Genomic DNA, 25,219 nt, shown 5'->3' on the forward strand with positions numbered 1-25,219 from the left:
TTTCACTGTGTGTTCTATGAATGTATGGTATCTCTTCTTTTGGACGCGTCTGAAAGAACAGGCACCACACATTCATATGATTCCACTCTATGGACAATGAATCCACACCCTTCGATGCACATGTACATGCACATGTACTTTTGATCTCCAGTGGGAATCTAAAATTAATGAACGTGGAAGACAGGAATGGGGCTGCAGAAAGGTTGCGCTAGGTGGGACTGTGTATAGGCTGGGGAACATGCTGAGATAGTCTGCACATTTGCTATAAACTCTGCATCAGAGTGGCGCAGTTATTAACGCAACTGCCTAGAATGTAGGATATCCCAGGTTCGAGTCCCAGTCTGGCACACATTTTCACTAGTCGTCACTGACCCTGCTCGAAGTCCCGATGCAGCTCATATGATTAGTTCCTTTCCTTTCCGTTCCCTCTTCCTCCAATTTACATAATATTTGCCAGATATGTTGTGTCTTGTATACAAGCTCGTGCTTAGTTTTATATGGGACAGACTCCTGACCTAGGCACAGTGGTCCATGCTCACAGATGAGAGGCCTGCAGTGAGTTCGTTGCATCCGCCCCCCCGCCTCCATGTACTAGACCCACACGGACCTAGTGCGCACGGAAAGTTGTATAGGGATAAACGCACCTCGAACCCTAGGCAGTGCGACTCGAGTGTAACGCGCGACGCGTTTCTGTCGGCAGGCGCGGCTCGGCGCCCGCGGCGGCGGCTGCGCCGGCCACGACGGCGGCCAGCGCGATGCAGGCGGGCGGCGGCAGCAACGGCCTGGCGCCGCCGCCGGCCGACGTGCGCGTGCACGACACGGGCTCGGTGCGCTCCGTCTCGTCGGACGACGTGTCCGAGTCGATCGCGGCGGAGGCGGCGGCGGCCGCGGCGGCGTCGGGCGTGCACGGCTGCGCCTGCAGGGCGGCCAACCCGGCGTACCGCAGCGGCCGCCGCCTGCAGCTGCTGCAGATGCTGGTGCTGCCGTTCGTGCCGGTGCTCGCGCTCATCGTGCAGACCTCGCTCAGCCTGCGCGACACGCTCGTCGACCGCCAGGAGGTCGGCGACATAGAGGCGCAGGTACTCGCACTCCCTACACGTTAACGCAGTACCAGAGTTCCGTATAAAGGCAGTTCCTACGGAAGTAAACACGGGGTGAAGAAATATTCGGACCCTCTGACTTCGCAGTGCGAATCCTCACATAAAAGCAATAAAAAAATGTCTCTCACAAAATTTCATCGTGCTCATATTTCGGACAGTAAATGGGCGTTAAAGATCGGCAATCTGGCAACACTGTAATCACTTGTACAGTAACTACCTCTGTTAGCATATAGCAGTTGGGCTGTGCAGTTGTTTGAAGGGCTAGCGTTTTGGGATAGCGTGCAGGGGGTTTAGGCTTATTTGTTTTTATTTGCTAAAAGCAGTATTCGTGCTACAGTATGTACAAAGCATTTTCAGTTATGCACTACGAACACAGAAATGGAAATACAATCGTGGACACGAATTGTTTCGCACCACTGCATCTACCAGAGTCCAAAACTTGTTTTGTGTGTACCCTCCTCCAGTGGTCCCACTGATTAGTACAAACCACTATTATTGCCACATTCAAGTCACTTACATGTCTTTAGGGCCTTCTGTCACCAGTAGGGCATCGAAAATAATTTAAATGGGACCATAGAGGCAGTGTACACAGAAAACAAGTCTGGAATCTAGCAGACGCAGGGCCGCGAAATAGTTCGCGTTCACGGCGTGCAAAATGGTTCTTTAAAAGCTCACCACTGAAAACGATTGTACTTTCGTTTCTGTTTTTCATAGTACTTAAAAGAAAATGTTTCGTAGAACACGTACTGTAATCACTGTATGAAGATTAAAACGCCAGATACCATACCACACCGACTAGTTTCAGCAAAGCAAAAAAAAAATAAGGCTCGATCCGCAATCGAAGCCTCCACCTCCTGTACGCTAACCCAAGACGCTATCCACTGCACCAACTGCACAGCAAAGATCTATCTCCTGACAGAGGTAGTTACCATACATGTGATTACAGTGTTTCCAGATCGCCAATCTTTAGTGTTCTTTTACTGACCGAAATATTAGCAGGACGCAATTTTGTGAGAGACATTTTTGTACTGATAGTACGTGAGGAATCGCTCTGCGAAGTTCGAGTGCGCAAATTTTTCTTCACCCTGTAAAATATCAAAATCTTTCATGTATCGAATTTGTTATGAAATTTGTAGATACAAATAAGGCATAAACAATACAAATAAGGCATAAGAAATCATGAAGGAATTACATAGTTTCCCTCATAACAAAAGTTACAAGTAAGGTGTTTGCATTCCTTGGAAGTAAATTGGTTTAAAGGCACTCGCTGTCGTAGTTGGTTATTGCATTTTTCCTACTTTTTCCCACCTCCGTCCTTCTTAATTACCTTAAAACTTCTCTTTGGCACTGACTTTGTAAGGTTTTGTAGTTTCTCGTAGTGAAGCTACCGCCCATTGTTCTCGCATCGCTCTTTTCAGCTCACACACGGCCTCAAATTTCCTTCCATTGTGGTAAACACGCCTTCTGACTATTCCCTAGAGGTTTTTCTACGGGTTTCAAATCCAGGCTACGTGCAGGCCCGGTCAAGACACCGATATCGTTTTCTTCAAACCACTATTTTCTTGTAGCAGGATCATCCACAGATGCATTATTTTGTTGAAACATTAGACGTTTGTCCCCTAGGTCCTCATACATTCTCATCAATTCTGTGTCTAGCCTCTCAGTGTGCATAGTGAAGTTCATTATAGTGTTTACCCAAGCAGTGCGGGGTTTGCCTTTGCTGCAGAATGCTGCCCAAATCACAAAGTTTCCGCCACCAAAATTTCTGCTCATCCTTACCTGCTTCGCTATACTCACATCATGCCCATCTGCACCGTCTAAATTAAACTTCTTCACATCGCTGAAGATCATTTTACACCATTCCCAAGTCTATGACGTATCTTTTCCAGCGAACAACACTCCATCCTGTTTACTTTTGGGCGTTACAGCAGGTTTCTGCAGTCGTTTCTTGGCTATTTGTCATTTGACAAAATTTGCCGTGCACTTCTGGCAGTTACTGGCAATGTAAATCAGCAACACGTTGAGAAGAATAACAGTTTGTGGCCCGTGCTTTGCGTGAAAGTAATCGTTTCGATGCCTCTGATAATTCTCTACTTTCCCATATTTTTCCGTTCTGTTCATATCGTTGCCAAATCTGACATATTGTAAATCATTATAACTGAACTGTTTAACTTTTTGGCTATTTCATGATTAGAGAATCCCATTTTCTTCTACATACGGATTTTTGCTTTATCATTATATGATAGCTGTTTTCTGCTTGGTTATGTTGGAATAGAGGTTTATCTACAGTCTTGGACATAAAAACTGACCTCAGGCCGGCCGCCACAGATACTAAGTCCGAGTCGTTCACTTAAGGTGGCCAATAAAACTGACCGCCCCTGACCACCCTAAGTCCGGCCATCTAAACAATCTGGCAACACTGTAAGATGAGGAAGTGTTAGGAGGAAGTGTTGTCTACTTCGGAGATGTTCTCGGATTGTGTGAGCCTGTGGTCTAGAACATAGTGCGCACAGCCGTGTTAGCGTGCGGAGCTGCTCCGCGCGCCGTCCGACGCTCCGCTCTCGGTGGTGTTTACTTCCGCGTCGCGGTGTTTGTGTCTATCGAGTCCAGTACTGACGTACTCCATGGCGCACTCGTACCGCAGTGCAACGATCAAAGTAACGTTTCAGACCGAACATTCACGACCCAGGGCTTTCGAAGTCGAACAGTTCATCGAGAGGATCTACGTTTGAACCCCCATGACGTAATCGGCATACACTTTTCCATCACTGGAAGTGTTGTCTACATCAAGATGTCGACGGAGGAAATTTGCACTGACATAATTCACCGTTATGCCACCGGACTAAAATTTAAACACTCCGATGGACACATGGGTGCTGTGACAGTCGCCCACGCTGGATTCGGTCTCCGGACATTGCAGGTGTTTGAGCTCCCGTTCGAGGTGCCACAGGATGTGGTCATTGCCGCTTTCCAACCATATGGCACCGTCTTGTGTCACATCGCGGAGAAGTGTCAAACATTTACCACCTATGCCGTACTAAATGGCATCCGGCAAATAAAAATTAGGCAGACGAAACATGTCCCATCGTATCTGCTTATTGGCGGTGTGAGAGCCATCGCCATGTACGATGGACAGCCACGAACGTGCGCAGTATGTGGCCAGGAGGGACATGTACGTTCCGAATGCTTGCATCGCCGTTTAATACAGACGCCGTTACGTGAAGAGACCCAGGCTTCGACGGTCACGTCCTTACCCATCATCTACGCCAAGGTTGCGCAGGACCCCCGATTGCGCCAGCAGCATCGTCAACGCCACCCGCCGCAGCGCAACGCGCCGACGACACCAGCACGGCGTCGCCTCCAGTGCCCGCTTCAGGACCGTCCGGTTTGCAGACCGAAACCGATGTTCCTGTTGCAACCATGGACGTCGACCTCGGTGTCGTGCCGACGTCTGCCTTTGTCCAGACAGGTTCGGCGTCAGACGACGGGCGACGACATTCTGATTCAGAAGGCCACATCAGAAAACAGCGGTCGCCTCGCAAACACATGAAAAGACGACGAACGCCTTCCGATGACTCCCTTTCTCAGACGGCCCCGCGAGATGTCGACCTGATGTCTGACGGTGATCTCCCACATTGCGTCCAGTCAAGCGATGTGGCAGCAACAGGCGCCCCTCCTGTGATGCCTCCTCTCCAAGGACGTGTCCTCGCCGTTGTCAAAGAATGATGACGGCGGTCCCCCTGCAACTCATGATGCGGAATCCACAACACCCGTTCCAGAAGTACGTGACCGTCACATGTGTACGTCGTCAGCTTCCTGGGCCGATGACGTTGAAGAAGAAGTGGAACAGACTGCCAGCGTGTCTGCACAGGAGTCCACCACGGCAACACTGGGGATGGCGCCCCGCCAGTAATTGTCACCACCGCGACACCACCGGCGGGTCTCCACCTGCCGGATACTTCTACCGCACGTTCGGTAAATACTGAGGATGGCCGTACACAGCAGTATCGTATCGCCACGATGAATCTTGCCACCATTCGTGCCCCCCACAAACTGGCCATGTTCCGTGACACTATTTACTCTGCGGGTGTTGATATAGCACTCTTACAAGAGGTATTTGTGGATAACGTCCTAGTTCCCACCGGATACAAAGCCCATGTTTCCCCCGCATCCGACACCGGTAGCGGCGTCGCCATCCTGCTACGCGACGGACTACCTGCAGACGACATCATCTACCTCCCCACTGCGTGAGGTATGGCTCTCACACTGTTCGTCGTGCGTATTATTAATGTCTAAGCTCCGTCCGGAACTGGCCGCCGTCATGACCGACAATATTTTTTTGCCGAAAGCGTCACACCCCTCTTCACAGGTCCGCATGACGATTTGATACTCGGTGGGGATTTTAACTCGACGCAAGAGCCCGTGGACCAACTCCCGCGACATTCACCTTGCGCATCTCTCTCAGTGGTCATCGAACGTCGACGACTTGTTGACACTTGGAAGAAGCTCCACGGAATTTAACCGGGCTATACATTCTACACCTCTCACTCGTCAAGCCGCATAGATTGCATCTACGTTACCCGCTCCCTTGCTGATGGCACACGTCATGCGGAAGTCTGGCCCTTGGTTTTTTCAGACCATGATGCCTACCTCTGTGACGTCAGCGAGTGTGGCATAGTCGTGGTCTGTGGAAACTCAATGTCGCTCACCTGACCTCCTCAGACTGTCGCCGTATGGTTGAAGAAGCGTGGGAACGCTGCCGCCATCGTCGAGAAGCATATGACTCCACCTTATCATGGTGGCTCTCCTGTGCAAAGCCGACCCTCAGGAAGACACTGATGAGTTATGGGAAGGAATTTAAGGCGTGGCATACTAATACCCTGCACTTCTACTACACCATACTACGTGACTGTGCGACGATGCCTTTCTCGCCAGCCCGGCACTCGATGATCCATCGTACGAAGGCGCAGATCTCCTTGATCATGCGGCGTTACTTGGAAGGAACCGTAGTCCGTTCTCGTGCTTCTAATCATATCCCTCAAGAACGTCGATGTACCAACTCCTTCAGGAACGACAACGACGACGACGAGCTGTGCTCCAAGTACTCACTGATGTGGAAGGGCGCCGGCACGACACCCAACAAAACATCGGTCGTGCTCTCCATGCTCATGTGGCCGGGCTATACGCAGCCGTACCACATTCTGCAGCACTGCAGCAAGTCGTTCAGCTAACTACGAACACTCGTCCGGACGACGTAACCACAGATGAAGTGGTATATGCTATCAAGGCGGGTACCAGTAACAATTCTCCTGGACCTGACGGTATACCCATCGAATTTTATAAAAGTTATCACTATTTGTTGGCGTCCACGTGGACGGCAATCGCACAATAGCTGATGTAACCGATTACAGTGGTCCCGAGCGCCTTTCTAGATGGCATTATTATCCCCGTGCATAATCCGCACGGGTTATCGAGGGTCCAGGACTATCCACCAATTACTTTGCTCAACAGCGACATGAAAATATTCACACGGCTATTGGCATCGCGACTCAAGAGGATGGCACGTTACGTCACATCCTGCGACCAGACTTCCCTAGGAGGCGACAACAACATCCGTACAGCCCCTTGCCGTAACAGAGACATGATAGCATTGGCGCATTATCAAAGCCTTTCTGGCGCATTGGCTTCACTGGACTTTAGCCAGGCTTTCGACCGTGTTGACCACTTCTATTTACGAACAGTTCTTGAGCATATGGGATTTCCTGGCGGTATTATCACAGTGGTTATGCGCCTGTTGAGTAGTGCAACCTCTAAAATCATGTACAATGGTCGCCGCACACCGCCCCTGGTCATCGCACGACCTGTACAACAAGGCTGCCCTCTTTCCCCGATTTTGTATGCTTTCGCCTTGGAACCCGAGCTCCAGGGCATGCTCCAACGTTTGGAAGGTATGGCTATGCACGGCCACCGTTTTTGTTGTACAGTCTACGCAGACGACATAGTACTATATCTGCGCAGTGAAGATGAAGTACGAGCAGCACTGACATGGGTGGCGACTTACGCCAAAGCGTCGGGAAGCTGCCTGAACGTGTCAAAATCCAAGGTCCTGCTCATTGGTGAGAGCATGCCGGAGAGATGCGTTGCCCCCCTTAGTGTCGCCGCCACCATACGATGTCTTGGACTTGATTTCGCAGCTGATCTGCGCCGCTCAGCGACTATCAATGGTCGACGCTTGCTACAGACAATCAGAGCAAAAAAATGGCTCTGAGCACTATGGGACTCAACTGCTGTGGTCATTAGTCCACTAGAACTTAGAATTACTTAAACCTAACTAAGCTAAGGACATCACACACATCCATGCCCGAGGCAGGATTCGAACCTGCGACCGTAGCAGTCCCACGGTTCCGGACTGCGCGCCTAGAACCGCGAGACCACCGCGGCCGGCCAATCAGAGCAAATCTGGCAGATCACCAGCTACGAGCGCTTGACGTTATCCAACGCTCGCAATACGTGAACATGTATCATGCTCCCCGTATACCACACGTGGCTCAAATACTACTAGTCCCAAATCTCCTGGCCTGATGACTGTTGATGGCTTTCGGCTCCGTCAGCTCGGGGATGTTATTCAAGGTGCAGTATGAATCCCTTGCACTGCCACGAGATCGTGTCGGGGTAGGACTCATCTACGTGCCGATTCGTGTCAAGGCACTTTACGTCAGCTCCCAACTAAAACTTTGGCATCGTTGCCCGCAGAGCCTTACTAGCCTCCTGCTTAACAACTTTGCGCCGGCCTCCTTGTCCGCCCCAGTACTGGTATCGACCATTCCATCCCCCTTTTATTGCATCCAAAGATTTTTCCTGGAGTTCAGCTATGTCTACCGGTCCTTACCACTTACACGTTTGTACCTCACGAAAACAGTCTCCGAATTCTTACAACAGTGCCGCCCGTCCAACCCCATAGAACGTAAGTATCCACAATACGTGTGACGACGCATATGGAAAGCGATCCATGCGCATTTTCTCGAATCAGACGTTCAGACACAAGTTAACCGAGATCGTCTACACCGCATCCATCTCCCCGATTCATCCCTCTGCACCCACTGTGGAGTGGATGACACGGATGTCCACCGGTTCCACTGTGGCGCAGCGTTCGATGTCTGGACACTTGCGCGGCGAATTTTGGCGTTTCTTACTCGACAGCCACAAGCTGAGATCGACGTCCACATGCTTTTGTACCCCGATAAGACTTTCTACCCCTCTGCCAAAACTCTGTGAATTGGATCTGTGGCCATACGATCCGCCATCTTTTTACTTCTGGCGACAAGTCTAATCTAGGATGTTGGACTTAACTCAACGAACGATACTGCGTCCTGATCTGTAACCCACGCTACAAGCAATATTTTTCCAGTTTCTTACGGAGCACCTTCGATGACCCACCTCGTAGCTGGAACGTCCAAGCCCTGAGAAGCTGAAAACTGTATTAACCGAACCGAAAAGAATGGATCTACTACCCAGAACCCACGCCTACGCAATGAGAACACACGTTTGGACGAGCTGGCCTGCTGTAGGTGGAGACACTTCAGGCGCTCCTGTAAGAACTGGTCTTTAACTACAAGTCACACGACGACTTTCTATAACATAAAAAAGTGGTAATCGTCGTGCATTCTAAACTTGTAGACGCCCTCGTCTAAAGTTATGAGTGTGATTGAACATCGAAGATAATTCGCTTCACATTCTACCCACCAGCAATAACAAGTACTTCCACAAACAACTCCACAGGACAGGTTGTGGCTGCGTCGCGATCATAACAGCTTACGCTCGGCGTTTCCTCGCGCTGCAGCGGCTACCGGCCACCGGCCAGACGCCACCCGCCACCTGAAATCCGGGCCGCTTATGTGAAAGCTGCGCGACGCTGTCAGTGTATGTTTCAACTGTCATTTCCGAATTTGAGGTGCTAGTCATCATCTTGCAGTTAAGCATTGGATTTTGCATACTTTAAAATCATGAACTACGGCTAAACATTGTAAAATTGAGTCACAAGTGGACAAAGGTGTAATATCTGCAACACAATTTTACTTTTGGTTTAGCAGAGGGGTGAATGCAGAGGAGGCAGCTAGAAAGATTTGAACTGTGTATGGAGCGAGTGATTTTGGGAAAAATACGTCAGAAAAAGGTATTCTTGTTTCAACACAGGTCGTTCTAGCGTGAATGATTTTCCACATTAAGGGAATCTCGACTACTGATATATGTGATGCATTACCATTTAACCATCATGTGACATTTGCATTCAACAGGCAAAGTTCAGAAGTCTGGTGTAGGAATACTGCATGCTTTAACTCGAAACACCAAAAATCAACGGAGTGACTAATATTGAACGTCATCAAGTCGCTCATTGAGCATTCCTATGCAGCACTGTTACTGGTGACGTGTAATGATGCCTTTATCGTTCACTTCCTAAGAAGAAATGAAAAGCTGAGCCCCACCAAAAGACGTAAATTCGAGCAAATGGTAGTGTGAACATAGTATTTTACCTCTGATAGCTCCAAAAGTATGTTTTGGACTACGAGTTCTGCCCCAAGGGGTGTGTGCCTCACAGCTGGAGTTTGTTGCCAACAAGTGAGACACCTTTCGGTCGCAGTGTAAGAAAATCGAGCAAAAAATCTACATCACCTGTTCTACTGCATGATAACGCACTCTGTTGATTTGAGAAACAAAACTATCCAGGAGATTGATAGGAAAGGCGTCTCTTGGGCACTTGTATTGATAAGCCCTCTCTCTAGCACTTCTCTCTCTCGTCATATTCTCATAAAATATTACTTTTCCCGTTCTTGATCGATCAACCGTCAAGGTAGTTCATTTCTAGACGAAAATACTCTTCAAACTACAGTGGTTTAATGACATCGTTAGAACCAGTCGGTTTATGTACCACCTGGGGTAAAGTTGACTTCGCTTGCCCACTTCATGTTTGCTTGTGTTTCATTGGTTTGGTCTGGGTGATACCAGGTTGTACAGGACCAGAGGGTGTTGACGCCTTTGGAAACAAATGTTTTCAGCCGATCTCATAGAGCTAACAGACGGTGACCAGAGTAGCGGTGAGTTTCACTCAGACGTGTCTGGATTTGGATTCGACAGATTGAGTGGCCGTTCAAGATTGTGTTAGTATTTGGTACATGTGCGCAGCATCGTTGCAATACAGACGTTGAAATCATCCGATATCTGTAATTTCATTTCGATACCAGATCGTTCTAATCGGATTCACCCAGTTAGTCTTAATGTGGATATCCGACTACGACTCTCATCAATTGATAGACTGGGTAAACCACATTCTTAATCGGACTGTTGAATCTAGGTCACTTATTTATGCCGGGGCTGAATTCGTAAACAATATGGAAAATAATAATACCATGTGTTTATTACAAATACGTTATTTAAATATAAATATATGAAGTAACTCCTTTCTTTCAGGAGCGCTAGTTCTGCAAGATTCGCAGGAGAGCTTCTGTAAAGTTTGGAAGGTAGGAGACGAGATACTGGCAGATGTAAAGCTGTGAGTAGCGGGCGTGAGTCGTGCTTCGGTAGCTCAGTTGGTACAGCAATTGCCCACGAAAGGCAAAGGTCCCGAGTTCGAGTCTCGGTAGGGCACACAGTTTCAATTTGCCAGAAAGTTTCATATCAGCGCACACTCCGCTGCAGAGTGAAAATCTCATTCTGGAAACGAGGTAACAGTTTATTCACAGGGGCAGAGCCCCATCCATCGTAGCAGAGCAGTGCCAGATTGGTTTCATGGCCAAGAGTGGATAAAGCTGTTGCCGTTTGTTCCACGATCACCGAACATCAACCACATAGAGAATATGTGGGCATACGTAAGAAGGTCATTGCCATGTGGACCTACAAATGCAAGCGACCTTTGGACCACTATAGAAAACGTATGGTGCGAAGTAAACCATCACGCTAGGCTATTGACGACTTAATGAAATCAATGCCTCTACGCCTTCGAGAAATCTTAGGTAATGACGGTGGGTGGGTTGGTTACTAAAAGTATACACGTCCACAAAACCCATGTCGACAATTATCTGATAATTGGTCAAGCTTTGCTTTGTCGCAGCTCTTTAGCATACAAGTCGTTTACTTTCAGTCTCCTCCTTACAATTCTTGTAATGCAAGGTAATTGAAAAACCTCATCCACTCTGAGGAATTGACTGGTGCATGTGTTGTTCAACACACAGTAGTCGTCACTCTCACTGGACCAATGACTGTGTGTGTGTGTGTTTTCGTGTTCACGCACAAACTGAATCAATACTATTAACATTGGAGAGACAACCAACAATAAATATTGCATCAAATATGACTGTAAAGTATTTTAATGGGATGGGAAATTACAAACTGAATTTTTACCCAACCCACGTCCTGCATATCAGTTAAGTGAGTAAGATGTATTAACTCCATAGCATCGTTAGCGGAGACAGTGCGCTCTTGTTGTCGAGGCTCGCGACAAGTGCAGCGATTAGCAGTGCCCAATGCCGCCGCAATTTGTTTATGTTGGCTGAGCGTGGACACTGCAGCAGACGCTTCGCCATGAACAGAAAGAAATCACGTTGGCTCTGACTGCAGTGAGCGGACATCACTGCCAGCGTGTTCTTATAGTAACCAACGTGAGACTCTACTCACAGGTGCCATGGAGTAGTTTCAACAGGTATCATGTCATTAGTCATCAGAATATTGACCAGTAATGACATGTCCACTCTATTTGAATACCAAGAAAATAGGAACCTTCTCACATAGGAATGTGAGGTGATATCAAAATTTTTCCAACATACAAATATTTCATTTCCTCTTCTCCTATCAACGCCCTTGTTTTAGTTTGAAGTGAGAAAATAAACACCCAAAACTAACGTTCCTGAGAAGCATATAAGTCATTTCCTCTTCTCATATCATAGCTTTTTTTTTTAGTATGAAGTAAACAAACACACAGTTTAGGGTTCTGAAGCATAGTATGACACCACATTCTTATCGTAGGCGCTATCGGAAACGCAAAAAGCAGGGGATCTGTCCTTTCTTTTGTCCAACAGGTTGTCAGTAGTTGTGGTGATGTTGTTGTTGTCAAACTGCTTACAGTAAGGTTAATGGTGACGCACATAATTTAGCGGTGACTACCTACTTAAGTAAGGATAGTGTGGTGGCGTCGTCGATTCTCTTTATTTGGTATCAGCTTGTGTAGTCCGATTTAACGAACATAGTACTCCTTTCACGAGCTGCTAATTATACAGTATGACTACAGAGATCGTCGTGCGGATATTACATTAATTCTGCAGTGAATTGCTTAACGGGTATTACCCTCAGCTATGCAGCTGGAATGATTCATTACACAGGTACTGTATGTTGCACTTGGTTAAGTGATCAGTTCGCTGCAGTCCTGCTTCTACTGTTCGTAAATACTTGAATACTGACCAATCGTTATTTGACTAAATATACACTACAGTCTGATCAATATGATTCGCGTGTATATGACATGGTTTAGCACCGTCACAAAGCAATGACCAAGGGTTGGATGCCGTTGAAATCCCGTTACATTGACGGCAAGACAGATGTTCGCAAATTACCTCTATTGCCTCAAAAAACAATTGCATCTTAAATATCGAAGGACCGAGGTCCATACTGTCACAGCGCGTTGAAATACATCAACGACGGCAGATGAAAATTTGTGACCAACTGGGCTTCGAACCTGCACCTCCTGCTTACTAGACGGACGTGCTGACCACTGCACTTTTTTTTTACTTAAGTTTGAGAAGACTTTCAGCACCAGGTAGGCGGAGCAAAGAGGGCAGGGGTCGAAGATCCGAGGCTTGTTACCAATATATGCCTTAAATTGTAGAACAAAATTGAAGTAGTAATTAAGGTAAAATAAATTACAGATTTCCGCCTCCAATGGAGTGCGTTCCTTGTAGAACATAATTTATGACAGTGAAAAGGGTGACGGAAAACACATAACAAACATTCATTCAGTAATATATTCACAATTTAAGTTATTATGTACTAGATGCATATGAGGTCTGTAAGGAAGCCATATATTTTTCGACAGATGAAATAAATTTCTGAACCGGAGGGGATTTGCCAAATTAGAACAGTTCTGTTTTTAGAACCGACGTAGAAGATGATTCCAGTAATTAAATAAAGTGAAAGAATAGTATTCTGCTTCTAATCAATAAAACGGTCCACCTCTTTGTAGCGCACAAAAGCAATAAATAAAAAAATTTGAAACCATTCTTTATATTTGTTATTCTTCTTCAGCTTAAAATGTTCTTCTGCAATACAACATATGTACTCCTCTAAGTTAGAAGTTTTGTTTGTTAAGACGTAAAACACAAACTACCCCAGAAGCCACGAATAACTGTTATCCTTTGGGGACAGGTAACATATCTAGTCGGGTTGTAAAGCTTCAGTTATCGGCATATGACTTTCTGCGGTTCTGTTGATAGTGCTAATTTCTTCCTAGTCCAGTTCCAAACTCTGATACAATTTTCACATAAGAAGATGTGCGCTACAGTTTCTACAACCGACATTTGTCGCAGTATAGAGATGATCTCAATTTGATTTTCCATAATCGTTCTGCTATGGGTATTGTTTCGTTTACAACGTCGTGCTATACGACACTGACTCTAGTTGGTAGAATTTTACTGTTGATTTTTTTCCAGACGTTCACCCAGTTTTTAGTAGGTAAATTGACTGTAATTGGGTTGTGAAGACGACGTCTGGTAATATAATCATAGACGGTTGTAGTGTTGATTTATGCTGGTGGAAGTCTTATACAGCTCCAATCGCCATAGTACTTTCGAACGTAATCTAGGCTGGCATCTTTGTGTGCTACATTAACAGGATCGTTCCTATCCCGAGGATCTAACGAGAGGAACAGAAGTTTCGTGATGCCTGTCTTAGTGGCATGTATTAGTTTAAAATCACGTCTTTAATTCCAAGTCCTGCCAAGTATTGCCTCTGCAAAGTCATCGTGTGGAAGGATACTTTGAAGATATTCTGTTTCCACAAATACCAAGACACTACAGCTAGTATTTTATGTGCGGTGACCTGCGGTATCGGTAAGACTGCTGCAACATGATATGTTTTGCCACGTATGTATGTATTTATAAACTGAACTTTCTGCAGTCGGCCTAACGATCGCATATCATGGTCCCTCAACAAGGTTCCGATGACATTAAGTTTCCGCTCCAAGTTGTTCGTAGCCCTGCGCTTGGGATTCGCCATTAACCACAATACGAGTCTCTCTTCAGTTACATCTAACCAGTGCGCACCTGTTGCACTATTGTAAGAACCGAGATGCACTATTTTAGATTTAAAATTTTGTAAATTTGTGGTAAGATCTTATGGGACCAAGCTGCTTAGGTCATTGGTCCCTAAGCTTACACAGTACGTAATCTAACTTAAACTGACTTACGCTATGGACAACACACACACCCATGGCGGAGTGAGGACTCGAACCTCCGACGGCGGGCACTGTCGGGACACAGCAGCCAACCTCTCTGCAGCACCTACCTACACACGCTCCTCGTCAGACGCGAATTCCCATCTTTGCCGCATACCACATGTGCGGCACCTCCCGCCCCCTCCCTCCCCCCCCCCCCCCCCCCACTTCCCAGCGTCCCTTATTCCACTCGCTCGCGACCTCACTGTATTCCCGGGTTCAGACGATGACGTGCGTCTAGCACTGAAAGCTTTCGATGAACCGAATAATTATACAGAATGTTCCAGGAGGAATGGTAAATACTGCAGGTGGTGGTAGTATAGACAAATTGCAGAAAAAATGCCGTATTAGATATGTCCAATTTTTATTGCAACATATAGCTGGGTTCAACCCATTTTCGTTTCATATGTTGGTCCTTACAGGACCCAGTTGTCTACACTTCCTTGAAAATGAGATTCCAGCGTTATTGGAAGAGCTTCATTTGGCTACAAGAATGCGTATGTTCCTCCAGCATGATGGGGCTCCTGCACATTCTAGTCGTCAGGTGGCACGTAACATTTCCCGTAAGATGGATCAGTAGATATGGGCGCTTTTCTTGGCCTTCAAGGTCCCCGGATCTTATCTCTGTGGATTTTTGCCTGCAGGGATGGTTAAAGGCGAAGTCTAGAAAGAAAAAGTAAACCAAAGAGCCGATTAGATCGTTCGGATTATGAATAGTGCAGCCCTCATAAAAGAACGCAAAGACGACCACAGAAGAGCTGCACGTGGTGTTATCAAGAGAAGTCAAATGTGCATTGAAGTTGGTGGGAGAATTTTTGAAAATCAACTTTGAATGTTGACATTTGCCTTTACTTTTAGTTTGTTAGGGTAACGTACTAACAGCTGTATCTCTGTGCTCAGTAAAAATTGGACGCATTTATATGGAATTTTTTTATGCAAATCGTCTGTACTACCACCTGCTAAAATATCTACTATTCCTCCTGAAACACCCTGAATGTGGATATATGCGTGGTGTCTGTTCTTTCGGACATGTCAGGAATAAAAGACACTACGAATGCGGGTTCGAACCTGGCCAGGTACAAATTTTCATCTGACGCCGTTGTTCTATTTTAACACCCATGGCAGCCTGGACACCTGTCCTTCGATATATAATTGATTAACAAGGCTGTCTATTTCGATTAGTAGTGTCTGTTCTTTCGGAAATGTCCAAAAGAACAAACACACACACACATATTTTTGTCTTCAATGCTATTCGGAAAATGTTTGGCACATCAGTGACGTTTTTGTTTTGTTTTGGTTTTAGGGCGCAAAACATCAGTGATAGTGCCAGACTGGAGCTGCATCAACCTACTCATTTCACTAGATAAAGTTGTAATTTTCTGAACAATTCCTGTTTAATAAGTGACACCGACAGTGTCTGTCATCGTTTGCATGGTGGGAAACCTGCTTCTTTCTGCCCTAGCCTATACTATAGCAATGAGTGAGTGCTCACATTCTTGATACTTCACTGGACATGCTACTGCAACTATAGCCAAAGATTCTAATCCCGCTGGTATAGCATGTTTCAAGTCAGATGGTTTTGCTCCCCCCCTACTGTCTTTGAAAACGATCACAACGAATTTAAGTATAGGAAACCTATGAAACCCTTGAGTTCATACGGCGGTGCTGTACAGATGGAAAAAGTAGTTTTTCACAGTTATCAGATAACAGATGGAATTTTTCAGATTCCACTAATTATGACTGCATTATTAATTGCTGGCTCACAGGCGCTTTTCTGACGGGGTAACTGTTTTTTGAATGTTAGAGCGGAAAGAATATAAACATCAAATTTTCGTCATATGGAATGTTCCAATTTACCTTAAGTATTCACGGTTCGAGCAAAGGCAGAATATAAGTCAGAAAAGCTGACAAGTATAAGCCACGCCATGCCTGTCTTTTGTCGGATGTGCCAATGACAGCGATCTCAATAACAATAATGTACAGCAAAAAATACGTTGCCAACTCAACTACTAGAGAATCTCCAAAATTGTAAATCGCGTCTGGCGAATAAGCTTTCAAGGTTTCGGTCCGATTAAGACAGTAAAACACAAATAATTGCTGCAGTGATTAATTTATAACATTTAGTTTGTATTCAATGCATAGATTTATTACAGGTAATTGCACTCTAGCCCATAAACCAAGTTACAGAAGTGCGAATAAGACTCATTGACATATGATGAGGATCTTTCGGCCCATGCCACCCGCAACTTTGAGATGCAGCTGTAGTCACTTCCGAGGTCACTCACAAAACACATCAGCTGGTATCCCTCCTGGCAGTATAACTGAAACTTGGCAACAGTGCAGAATATGTTTGGCAACTCTGTGACCGACGAGCTACTTTCTTGATGGCACAGAACTATCCTGCTAAATTCACATGATATTGTCGTGTCATTTCAATTGAATACTGTGAGTGATTTTTCTCTTGGGATGTGACACAAGGATATCAGTTAATGCTTTTGAGTGAGTGAAACTCGAAATACAACTACTCTCGTCTCTTATACTGCGATTTACCTGCCATAGCGGCTACTGAGCCAATGAGTACGTCACAGACACCGCACCTGTTCGCTGGTTCCCAGATAATGAGCTTGCCTCTCTGGTGCAAGCTGCCTTTCGAGACTCGCTGAAAGCCACATTTTTTATTCTTTTGTAGCAGAGCTACAAGTAGGCAGATAAACAATAAGGGCATCGTAAGACAACGCTCAAGCAAAATTCGTCTTGCTGCTTTTAGTAACAATTAGTGTCAGAGCGAAAATCTTACGGTACTGCCAAATTCATAATGCCACCTTTGTTTTCTGCCGACGTATATTTCGTTGTTGTGAATACATAATTTTATCTATGAACTGCCACATTTTCACAGTACTTGGGAATGATACAGAAAATGAAGTAAATACAGATCTTTTTGAAGTCAAAAGTTGGTGATATCCTACTAAATCGTGTTAAAATAGGCTCAGTCGTCTTGTAGGTACTTAATGCTTTATTAAGATAGACTGCTGTCGTGATTTTTTTGTAGTAAGCTGAATTTAATTTGTATTAGTACTGTGAATATTTTTATTGCGTTTTCCATTAGTTTACTAAACGCAACAGTAATCATCAAATAGAAATTCATCAGCTGCAGTATTTTCTTTCATGATATCTAAAACAATCTGGCAATGCTAAAGTTGTTTACAAATTCTACGCCCGTAGAAACCGACTGGTTCTAACGATGTCATTAAACCAGAGTAGTTTGAAGAGTATTTTCGTCTAGAAATGAACTGCCTTGACGGTTTATCGAGCAAAAGCGGGAAAGGTAAAATTTAATGAGTATATGAAGAGAGGGAGAAGTGCTTGAGAGAGGGCTTCCCTATCAATACAAGTGCCCAAGAGACGCCTTTCCTATCAATCTCCTGGATAGTTTTGTTTCTCAAATCAACAGAGTGCGTTCTCATGCAGCAGAACAGGTGATGTAGATTTTTTGCTCGATTTTCTTACACTGCGACCGAAAGGTGTCTCAGTTATTGGCACCAAACTCCAGCTGTGATGCACACACCCCTTGGTGCAGAACTCGTAGTCCAAAACATACCTTTGGAGCCATCAGAGGTAAAATATTATGTTCACACTACCCTTTGCTCGAGTTTACGTCTTTTGGTGGGGCTCAGCTTTTCATTTCTTCTTAGGAAGTTAACGATAAAGGCATCACTACACGTCAGCAGTAACAGTGCTGCATAGGAATGCTCAATGAGCGACTTGATGACGTTCAATAATAGTCACTCCGTTGATTTTTGTTCTTCCGAATTAAAACATGCAGTACTCCTAAATCAGGCTTCTGAACTTTGCCTGTTGAATGCAGATATCACATGATGGTTAAATGGTAATCCATCACATATATCAGTAGTCGAGACTTCCTTAATGTGGAACATCATTCACGCTAGAACGATCTCTGTTGAAACAAGAATACCTTTTTCTGACGTATTTTTCCCAAATGCACTCGCTCCATACACAGTTCAAATCTTTCTAGCTGCCTCCTCTGCATTCACCCCTCTGTTAAACCAAAAGTAAAATGGTGTTGCAGATGTTACACCTTTTTCCACTTACGACTCAATTTTACAATGTTTAACCGTAGTATATGATTTTCAAGTATGCAGAATCCAATTCTTAACTGCAAGATGATGACTAGAATCTCGAATTCGAAAATGACAGTTGATACATACACTGACAACGTCGCGAAGCTTTCACATAGGCGGCGTCGGATTTCCGATGGCGGGTGGCGTCTGGCCGGTGGCCGGTAGCCGCTGCAGCGCGAGGAAACGCTCGAGCGTAAGCTGTTATGATCGCGACGCAGCCACGACCTGTCCTGCGGAGTTGTTTCTGGAAGTACTTGTTATTGCTGGTGGGTAGGATGTGAAGCGAATTATCTTCAATGTTCAATCAGACTCATAACTTCAGACTAAAAAATCTCATGGGCGCGAACAGGTGACTATAAGTTTAAAATGTACGTCGATTACCACTAGACCACAGGGTCACACAATCCGAGAACGTCTCCGAAGTAGGCAACACTTCTGCATTTTACAGTGTTGCCAGATTGTGCAGATGGCCGGACTTAAGAGTTGTCAGAGGCGGTCAGTTTTATTGGCCACCTCAAGTGAACGACTCGGACTTAGTCTCTGTGGCGACCGGCCGGCGGTCCGTTTTTATGTCTAAGACTGTACGTAATACCTACTGTCACTACTGGTGTCTGTTTCCTGTCTGCAGGAATTGCAAGTACGCACTCGCTAACAGCTCATCGAGCTTAACCTCTCCCACCGGAATCATCGATATCTTGTAGCATGACATTAATTCATTGCACAATACTCGGTATTTTCGATTATTAGTGTCATTTAGACTCGATACATTGAAGGTAGCACTTTTGATACGTTTTATTAGGTTATTTTTCGCGTGTACGTAAGCGTTTGTTTACATTATAAATACGAGGGTTAATCACTTTAAGTTAGTGTAAAGGTACTCAGCATTCATGTTTAGTAGTTTCATTTAGACTCGACACACTGAAGGTAGCAGTTTTTATACGTTTTATTAGGAGCAGTGATACTGACAGTGAGTTCTAGCCTCACTTGGATACGTTTGACTAGCGCAACCTGCGACCGTTAACACTTAAGCAAACGTAAAATATTTTGTAAATTAGTTTTACACTACAATATCTGAGTAAGTCAGTGTTACAATACAACTTCTAAGCCCTTCTTACATACGGTTTAGTTAGCAGAAAGCTAAAACTTATCTCGCCGTCACCTTAAATTCCTTAGCGTGTTGTGTGCTTTAGTGATCGTGTACTGTAATCCCATCAGTTCCCATAAAGTAGAGTTCGTGTTTATGCTTTACATTCTGAACTCTTATTGTTAGCTAAAGGTTTTGTTTTGTACCTGCATCTGTCAGTGTATAGTACTCAGTATTTACGTTTATTAGTGTCATTTAGACTCTGTACATTTGAGGTAGCAGTTTTTCTAGTTTTATTAGGTCACTTCCGCGTGTACGTAAACGCTTGTTTAAATTGCAAATACGAGGGGTAATCAGTAGGTGCGTCTAACCGTAGGTCACTGTTAAATTCGTTAATAATATTCACTAGATAGCCCCTAGTAGTTTACTGTATGTCACTGCCTTATTCTTTAGTATTCACTAAATAGCCCCAAGCAGGAAAATAAGCACCAGATCTAGCTTCTACCATAAATTTTTATTTTCATTATTGAGTGTCCTTTCTGCCAACTAGAGTGTAGCTGTTAACCTTGTGTGGCAGTAGGTTTCCTTAAGTTTTTTTATAATAAATCAGATATTAGCTAGCTGGATAGGGACTGTGTCTGTTGTGTGAGGATGCAGGAGGAGTTTTCTTTCTCTTCTTTGTTATTCTTGGTTTCTTCGTCGTACTTTCAGCAGCTTCTTCAGCTTCAGTGTAACGTTGCCCCTCCACTCGTAGCAGCGCACCTTTCATGTTGTCCCCAGTCTCGTTGCCTAGTCTGCTCATGGTTTGAATATGCTTGTTCCTCCGTCACACCAATTTGAAGAGCTGATACACACAAAAAAAACAGTTTTTGGCAAGTGTTCCCAAATGCAGCTATTGAAGCTGTTATTCGGATTCTGTGTTTTGTCATGTAATCTTTTTTCAGGGAGTTAAGAATCTGAAAGGTCTCTATATACCGGCTTCAGTTCTACCATAACCATAACAGTTTCTGGCATGGGGTGTGCATGTGCACGTGTTTATCAGTTTGCTTCATACCTTTTGCAAGCAATTAAAGGTCTTTACATAGATAATCAGGCAGTAGTTAGTTGACGGTAAATTGAGTTCATGGTTCAGAGTAGTTTCAGGGGTAATACAAGGCTGCAACCTGTCTCCATTGTTGTTCATATTATTTATGAAAACAGTAGACTGGCTAGGTGAGATTAAGATATGTGAACACAAAATAAGCAGTCTCGCATATGCGGATGACTTAGTTGTGATGGCAGATTCGATTGAAAGTTTGAAAGTAATATTTTAGAGATAGATCAGAAATGTAAGGACTATGGTATGAATATTAGCATCTCCAAAACGAAAGTAATGTCAGTGGGAAAGAAATATAAACGGATTGAGTGCAAATATGAGGAACAAAGTTATAACAGGTGGACGGTTTCAAGTACTTTGGATGCATATTTTCACAGGATGGCAACATAGTGAAAGAACTGGAAGCGAGGTGTAGCAAAGCTAATGCAGTGAGCGCTCAGCTACGATCTACTCTCTTCTGCAAGAAGGAAGTCAGTACCAAGACCAAGTTATCTGTGCACGGTTCAATCTTTCGACCAACTTTGTTGTATGGGAGAGAAAGCTGGGTGGATTCAGGTTCCCTTATCAATAAGATTGAGGTTACGGATATGAAAGTAGCTAGGATGATTGCAGGTACTAGTAGATGGGAACAATGGCAGGAGGGAGTGCACAATGAGGAAATCAAAGAAAAACTTGGAATGAACTCTACAGATGCAGCAGTCAGGGCGAACAGTCTTGGATGGTGGGGTAATGTTACACGCATGGGAGAAAAAAAAATGGTTCAAATGGCTCTGAGCACTATGGGACTTAACATCTGTGGTCATCAGTCCCCTTCAACTTAGAACTAATTTAACCTAACTAACTTAAGGACATCACACACATCCATGCCCGAGGCAGGATTCGAACCTGCGACCGTAGCAGTCGCGCGGTTCCGGACTGAGCGCCGGAACCGCTAGACCACCGCGGCCGGCCGCTTGGGACAAGCAAGGTTACCCAAGAGACTCATGGGTTCAGCAGTAGAGGGTAGGAGGAGTCAGGGTAGACCACGGAGAAGGTACCTGGATTCGGTTAAGAATGATTTTGAAGTAATAGGCTTAACATCGGAAGAGGCACCAATGTTAGCGCTGTATAGGGGATCATGGAGGAATTTTATAAGGGGGCTACGCTCCAGACTGAACTCTGAAAGGCATAATCAGTCTTAAATAATGATGATGATGATGATGATGCTTCATACCTATTATACTTACACCATGAAGTGTTTTCTTTTGGGCACAGCCCACGCTGTGGATGCTCATGAGTGCAGAGTTGCCCAATTTGCTTTTCTCGTCTCGCTAACATTTTCGCTGTTTCTCCTGATGACTAGACCACAGTGATGGATAGACCATAGTGTTCTGTAGAGTTTTATACTTCTGACTTTGTGAGTTTGCCTTGTCCACCAATTGCTTTGCCATTTCACTATGTCATTGCACTGCTTCGTAAGTCTTACTCCCATTCCCCTCTGAACATTTCCTAAACTTTCTATTTTTTTTAAATTTCAGTTTCCTTATATAGTTTAGCAGCCATAACGCTATTGAAGCCTTTAGAGGCCTATTTACATTATTGGTACAACATAGGTAGTGGTTTCTCTGACATTCACAGACCAACACCTTGCCTGTATCTGCAGAGGTTACTGTGACAACTCCACTCAGCGATGTGTGGCTTCTCTTCTGCCAGGAACCTTCCAATCCAGCAACAACATCAGTGGATTGACAATTATCTATAGTTTCTTTCGCTGCCCTCTGCGTGGATTCTTCACTGACTTCTTTTAGGCCACTATGCAATCGTTTATAATACCTCTCAGCTCTCACAGTAGCAGTGGGAGATGCATCAGAGCACAGAATATGTGGGCTGCTTTTCTTCCCCTCTCAGGACACCTCATGGCATAAGCAACAGGAATATTCACCTCGCTATATTTTGTGCATGTTGCAGGAGATGTCACTCTACACCTAACTAAATGTAAGGATTTTTCACTACAACGGCATTTCCATTTAGCAACAGACAGAAGCAATTCTGAAAGTGCGCTCTTGCTAATTAAAACGTAACCGTTATGTCCACTGTTTACAACACCAACATCTCGTTCATTTTTTGGTAAGATGTTTCAACTTGCGTTGGAAGCACTGCCTTCAGAAATTTAGGCCTAACCCCACTTCACTGCCGTGTAACAGTTTCTTAGTTTTTACGATTTCCAACAGCATGCTTGTTATGATTACCATAAAATTTACAACTGAAAGCATTTTACGATGTAAAATGGTTGAAATAGGTAGTCACAACAGCAAATTTACAACACAAACGTACTTGAAAAATAGAAGTAAACTCAAGCAATCCAGTCGTATCGACAGAAAGACAGAGTTCAATAAATACCTGGCCATAGTACTGTCAGTATGTTCTTCAAGGATATTGCACAAATGAGTTGCTATGGAAATAGCAGCGCCAAATTAAATAAAGAAACACTGTAGGTAATGCTCTGTGTTTGACAGCAGTGTAACAGCTAGGCATTCACGCGATGCATTTGCTTTAAAAAGGTTTTGATACACGAAAATGTTGAGGTAGTATACATAAAGTATGTATTTTTACAATCTAGAAGAATCACAGAATTTCCCTAAATAAAAAATTTCATTTTTTAGGCCCTCATGTCGTCCAGGTCTCTTTAAGCGCTTACTATGCATTCTTGATTCCTAAACAAGGAATCACTCAATGTCATTCGCTTCAGAACTGTTACAGATTTTCGTCAGGCCATAGGTCGCTCCACCCGATCTATCAACACAGCTGACATTGCCAAGGGTATCCTACGACTTGCACATCGCCGGCAACAGGTTATACACAACGCTGGCGACTACTCAGATGTACAGTAAAATTTTGAAGCATTTATCTGTTCTGTATGAGTTGTAAATAAATGGATGCCACTATTAAAGTTTCCAGCCTACACACGAGAATGCAGATGTGCTCGTAGAATTTCACCAAAGATATTTTCTTTCGTTATTGGTTCAATAACTGTGTCGACTGAATCTTCATTTCGATTCGATTCTATCATGCATCTTCATACTTATCTGCTGCTCTTACTAGGTTAATGACAGCAGAAGATTCCAGTATTTACTGAAGGTGTTGTACACACCTCAGAAAAACTAGGACCTCTCCACTGAAGAAAAAGTAGTATAAAATTGTGTTTATCATGTAGATAGTGAATGTTTCTTATTGTTTTCAACCAAAAACTTTTCATCTATTCATATGAGCCATCATCAGTGGTCTATTAAAAATAAGAGGAATTGTCGTTCAGATATATCTAATTCATTGTCGTATGTGTAGTCTTTCCCGGAAGCACTGATTCACAGCTTAATATAACAAAAGATTTTAAAACAGTTTGAAACTCTCCTACCTCTTTTTATTGAATTAAACCGAATACGTTACATATATGATTAGTAAAATTCCCTGCAAATGTTCTCCCTTAATACAAAATTTTGAGCCAAGAATAATTATTAACGCTAGGTCATCACCACTTAATTGAAAACTCCATCAGTAGGAAATGTTTCATTGCGCAACATAGAACAAACAGAAAGCAGAAAGGAAAATTTGAATGAATGAAAGATCACTAATAGATCCTGAAATTTCCTGGCATGATCCGCAGGCATGAGTGTGACCTGGCTTATAGGCACATCACGTTGCATGAGGATGTGAAATATCACTTTGTAAGGCTGATGCCAACCCTCAAAAAGAACATGAAATATGATAATCATGTCGAACATAGTCTGGAACAACACAGAGTCTTGGTAACACTGACTTACATTACTGGCCCGGTAGTTTTTCTCAGATCAAGTACTCTCTCTCGTTAAAACATAAGACCACGTATGAACAGTTGCAAAATCGTGTGAACTTCATTAATATCTATGAGAAGAAAATAAGACTAAAATATTTTTGTGAAATTTCCTATTAAAATAAGTAACTCGATAAGCGTTGGCATTAAAACTAAATTTATCCTTTGGTGGACTATATGCTCAACTATTCAAGACTCATGAGAATCAGAACAAAAGTAAACTGGATAGACTGTTTAATACTCGGAGTAATATTAAATTAGTAGGAACGTAACGAATGCGACACTCTAATCTCGTGGGATGGATGACTGAAATTTCGATGCTACTCTATGAGCACGGATCACGATCTCTCTCTTTCAACCCCGGATACTAAGCCCGAACATGACTGAAGGTATATCTATAGAGCTGAAACCAATGTAAACAAAATATTACGACAAGCCAGCGTTTCTTTTCCGTTGCACAATGTAAGCATTTGCTACTCCTGAATATTTCAATTAAACAG

The 25,219-nt window shown here is 44.2% G+C and overlaps 1 protein-coding gene across 1 annotated transcript in view; it reads left to right on the forward strand.

Moving 5' to 3' along the window:
- The first annotated feature begins 706 nt into the window (after window positions 1-706).
- The window catches only part of LOC126354404 (uncharacterized), a 356,054-nt gene continuing 331,541 nt past the window's right edge, over window positions 707-25,219 (forward strand). The window contains exon 1 of the mRNA XM_050004016.1: window positions 707-1,079. Within this exon, the coding sequence (XP_049859973.1) occupies window positions 756-1,079 (324 nt within the window). The 5' untranslated portion in view covers window positions 707-755. The remainder of the gene's footprint in view (window positions 1,080-25,219) is intronic.

This window comes from Schistocerca gregaria, chromosome 3, assembly GCF_023897955.1.
Source record: "Schistocerca gregaria isolate iqSchGreg1 chromosome 3, iqSchGreg1.2, whole genome shotgun sequence".
Taxonomy (NCBI): Eukaryota; Metazoa; Arthropoda; class Insecta; order Orthoptera; family Acrididae; genus Schistocerca; species Schistocerca gregaria.